At 58.3% G+C, this 4,304-nt stretch overlaps 2 protein-coding genes across 2 annotated transcripts; both read left to right on the plus strand.

Moving 5' to 3' along the window:
• Positions 1-493: 493 nt before the first annotated feature.
• On the plus strand, positions 494-1,773 carry VDBG_04957 (NAD dependent epimerase/dehydratase family protein; the record flags this gene model as incomplete). The annotated part of the gene is made up of 3 exons (XM_003005305.1): positions 494-659; positions 785-919; positions 1,139-1,773. The coding sequence occupies 3 exons, from the start codon at positions 494-496 to the stop codon at positions 1,771-1,773; spliced, it is 936 nt and encodes a 311-aa protein (XP_003005351.1).
• A 1,682-nt stretch (positions 1,774-3,455) lies between these two features.
• Positions 3,456-4,148, plus strand: VDBG_04958 (conserved hypothetical protein; the record flags this gene model as incomplete). The annotated part of the gene is made up of 2 exons (XM_003005306.1): positions 3,456-3,509; positions 3,603-4,148. The coding sequence occupies 2 exons, from the start codon at positions 3,456-3,458 to the stop codon at positions 4,146-4,148; spliced, it is 600 nt and encodes a 199-aa protein (XP_003005352.1).
• Between the last annotated feature and the right edge of the window lie 156 nt (positions 4,149-4,304).

The following is a 4,304-nucleotide window of genomic DNA, read 5'->3' on the forward strand; positions in this document are numbered from 1 at the left end:
ACTGGCTCCCTGCTGGTCTGTGTTTCCGCGCCCCGAGTCTAGTTGGTGTCTGTGTCTGTGGTTTTGTGCGTCTCTGGCTCCGTGGCCCCTCCATCTGAAAGCACCGGCCGCCTGTCGTCCCGTCTCAGCTCTTCTTACTTCTCACTCCTTCTCTACCCTCTCTCGTTCTCTCTCTCTTTCTTTCTCTCACAACATCACCTCGGCCGCAGATTATAGATCGCAGCTCGTCCCAGCACCGGCCGACGAGAAAAAGACCATTCGCGGTGCCCAACCTCCAGACTCGACCTGCAGCGACCCCTTCCCCTCTCGACAACCCAGCAAACATCGTCACCCCTGCCAGCTCCCGACGGCACTCGCTCGACCCCGCCTGCCCGCCCCTCGCCTCACACCTCGCATCTCGCACCTCGCACAGCAGCCCGCGCTCGAACCACCCCTTTCGCCCAGCGACATCGATCGACCTCACCACCCACCGGAAATCCCGACGCGCGCAACCATGGCGGAAAAGCCCGCGGTCCTCATCATCGGAGGCCTTGGCTACATCGGCCGCTTCCTCGCCCTCCATATTCACCAAAACAACCTCGCCTCCGAGGTCCGCATCGTCGATAAGGTTCTGCCCCAGCTGGCCTGGTTGGCACCTGAGTTTCAAGAAGCATGCGCCGGTGACAAGTTTATGCAGGCCGATGCCAGCCCGAGAGCGTGAGTCCTTTGTTCTGCCCACGATCATTGTTGCTCTGTTTCATCATGCGTGATTCGGCCCCAAAATCGACACTGACCACGAATGCAGAATCGCTGGCTCGCATATTTGATCGCCCCGGTGACAAGGAGTGGGACTCCGTCTTCAACTGTGGTGGCGAGACTCGCTATTCCCAGGAGGACGAGGTCTACAAGCTCCGCTCCCTCGGCTTGTCACTCGCCGTCGGTAAGGAGGCTGCCCGCCGCAAAATCAAGGTCTTTGTCGAGTTGAGCACCGGCATGGTGTACAACCCCGACTCGGCTCCCAGCAAGGAGGGCGACAAGCTCAAGCCCTGGAGCAAGATTGCTGTCTACAAGCTGCAGGCGGAGGAGGAGCTTTCCAAGATGTAGGGGTAAGCTGCATTCGTTCCATTCTTCCCCCGCATGACACTAACTGGGTGGCCAGGCTCAACCTCGTCATTGCGCGCCTCGCCCATGTGTACGGCCCCGTATGCCTCGCAGTGGGTCGCGACCGCTCTGTGTATGGCGCGTGTCTACCAGTCCCTCGGCGAGGAGATGAAGTGGCTCTGGACCAAGGACCTACGCACCAACACGGCACATATCAAGGATGTGACGCGCGCGCTGTGGTCTATGGCCACGTGGTACGAGTCTTCTGGTGGCCGGGCCGCGTGGGATGCAAAGGCGCACGGCAACCCCGTGCCGACGTTTAACGTTGTCGACAAGGGCATGACGACGCAGGGTACCATGGCTAAGATTGTCGGCGAGGTGTTTGATATCGGTACCGGCTTTCAGGGCCAACTCATCAGCACCTTCGCGCGACTGAGCATCGACAGCGTTGTCGACGACGTGAACGATGAGTTGTTGGGTCCGTGGGCTGAGCTGCTGGAGAAGGCGGGCATCGCGCGGCCGGGTCCGCTCACACCATTTTTGGAGAAAGAGCTGCTGAAGGACACCGACCTGAGTATGGACGGCACGCGATTGGAGCAGGTCGTCGGGTTCTCATATGAGCGGCCCAAGATGACGAGGGAAGATGTCGTCGAGGTGATTGAGAGCTACAAGAAGATGAAGTGGTGGCCATGAAGGGGGATGAGGAGCAAGGACCACGAAGACGCGACACGCTTGTACGATTTTATGGAGACGACCGTCGAGGCATCGAAAGAACGAAGAGAAGGCGAGAGACGAGAGGCGGGAGGCAAAAAAAAGATGAGAGACGAAAGAAAGCGATACAGGGCCAGAGAGGGGGGGGTTGGGGGGGGTTGCCTGCGCATCTTGTACCATAGGATATCCGGTTGGCTTTTTATGTTTTGCTTTCACACTCGGCCCGGCCCCGGCCCCGGCATTGTACACAGCGCGTAATACTAGCATATATATATATATATACACTCTTGGTCGGCTCGACGCGATATGCCGTTTGTTCCGCTGACAACAAGTTGGAGTCGCAGACCATCTCTGGACAGCGTGACAAACGGAGGGTAGAGCAAGCCACTGGGTCGGATGGGGTCGCAGGGATGTCCTTGCGGTCGTGACGTCTGTGTGTCTTCACATGTGATCCGGGGCCGAAGCAGCGGTGCTTGCGTGCGGGTATTCGTGTGTCAGGGACGCAGAAGCCAGGAGTCGGCAGGGCAAACCAAGGCTGTGAGCAAAGACCAAAGGGACCAAACAAGGCATGGAGGTCGTTGGTTTTGGGTTGCGGCATGGACGCTGTTGGACCACTGAGGGTGTTGGTCGCAGTCGCATGACCCCGCTCCAGCCATGATCTGGAGGGGGTGGTGAGTGGTCAGTTGGAGGGCATTTGACGAAGGGGGGTGGTGGTGGCATTCTTGGAAAGGAGTGACTGATGGGGTTGTAGAGGCATGGCAAGCACGGGATGGTCGAGTGCCTCGGCTGGTGTGATATTGCTGCGGTTATGGTGACCAGGGGTCGGTATGTTAGTTATTCGTTTTAGTGTTGTTCCTGAGAGCTGGCGACACTGTCATTAGGACGAGAGGTGTTGCTCGACATGGAGAGTAGCCGGCGGCATGTCGTAGGGATAGATCTGGCTCGAAGTGTGGTTTGTGCGAGAAAGGGCATGTGGTGAGGGTCTCGTTGGGATATTTTGCCTTGTTTCGAGCGTTTGGCAGCAGCAACTCAACGTGTTCAACCCAGACGTTGCTGTTTCCTCTGCTTCACCTGAAGGCACTGGCATCAGTGGCAGGTGTTGGTGGTTGTTCCCCGCAAATAGGAACGGGCAAGGTGCCTGATTCGGCAGGGGCGCAGGGGCAGTGAACATTAGGGGCCTTGGGGCGTGCCAGGCGGAGGGAAGGTGGGATGCGACACGGACGCTACCTTGTTCTTTCTCACACCTTCGAGAGTGGGAGGGCAGAGACAATGGCGGGGCTACGCGAGGCCAAGCCAAGAAGCGCCAGGATGATCTCATGGGGTTACGTGCGCGTGCGCCGCACCTAGTGTCACAGTCCCGGGCGCAATTGTCCCTTCCCTCCGAAGCTTCGACGCACCTACTCACTTCAGGCAAGAGCCTCGGCCGGTGAATCAACTTCTTCTTGTGACAGTCGACCCTCCTGAAAGCGTAACAGAGCGAGTTGAGTGCGGAACCCGAAGTACTTAACACTGACACAACATCTCGCCCAAACACACCGCCCTCTCCTCTTTCTTCCATCTATTTCTCTCCCTACCTAATCACATCACCCCAGCACCGTCTCTGCAAGGTCTCATTTCTCTCAACTCACCAATTATCCCGTCGTCGCCCCGGGCTATACATCATCATGGCTGCTCCCGCCAACATCACCATCAAGAACCTCTCGGGCAAGTGGCAGATGGTAAGTCATATTGGGCGTTGTGCCCCGCGCAACGCCGCACAAGAAAAAAGTACCCCGCCTTTCCCAGAACCCAAGTCGTTGACATGCTTCTAGAACAAAGCCCTCTCCGACTCGCCCGAACCTGCCCTCGCTCTCCAGGGTATCGGCTGGATGGTCCGCAAGGCTGTTGGCCTGGCGACCCTAACCCTCCACGTCAAGCAGTACGAGGGAGCACCCAAGCCTCCGTCCACCGCCACGGACCCTGTCACTCACATCGACATTGACCAGACCGCCACGGGCGGTGTCAAGGGCACCACGGAGAACCGCTGCCTCGACCTTGAGTTCCGCGAGCATGCGGACTGGCTCTTCGGCAGCTGCCGCGGCCAGAGCGACTGGCGGTCCCCCGCCGAGATTGAGGACGAGTTCCTGAAGAAGGGCTGGCTCGAGGGCGACGCCGAGAGCACCGGCCCCCAGGGCAAGAGCCACGTCTACAGCCACGTCGAAAATGTCGACAACGGCTGGACGGCTACCCAGATCTGGGGCTTCCAGGAGATTGATGGGCAGAGGCGCTATGCCCGCAACATTGTCGTTGCCAAGGACGACAAGAAGGTTGAGTTCCGTCTCGTCTACGACTACCTCGGTGAGAACGACGCAGCTTAGATAAAGAGAGAAGGGGCGTCGGGCGCGACGTGGGGTTGCCATCGGTCCCTACGAGTACCTAGTTTCCCAGCATAATGAATCTGATGATATCCCTACGAGTGCCACTTGAAGAGCCGTTCGCAGAACAGAAATGAAGAAATTGCCGTTTCATTCATG

This window comes from Verticillium alfalfae, genomic scaffold (genome assembly GCF_000150825.1).
Source record: "Verticillium alfalfae VaMs.102 supercont1.5 genomic scaffold, whole genome shotgun sequence".
Classification (NCBI taxonomy): domain Eukaryota; kingdom Fungi; phylum Ascomycota; class Sordariomycetes; order Glomerellales; family Plectosphaerellaceae; genus Verticillium; species Verticillium alfalfae.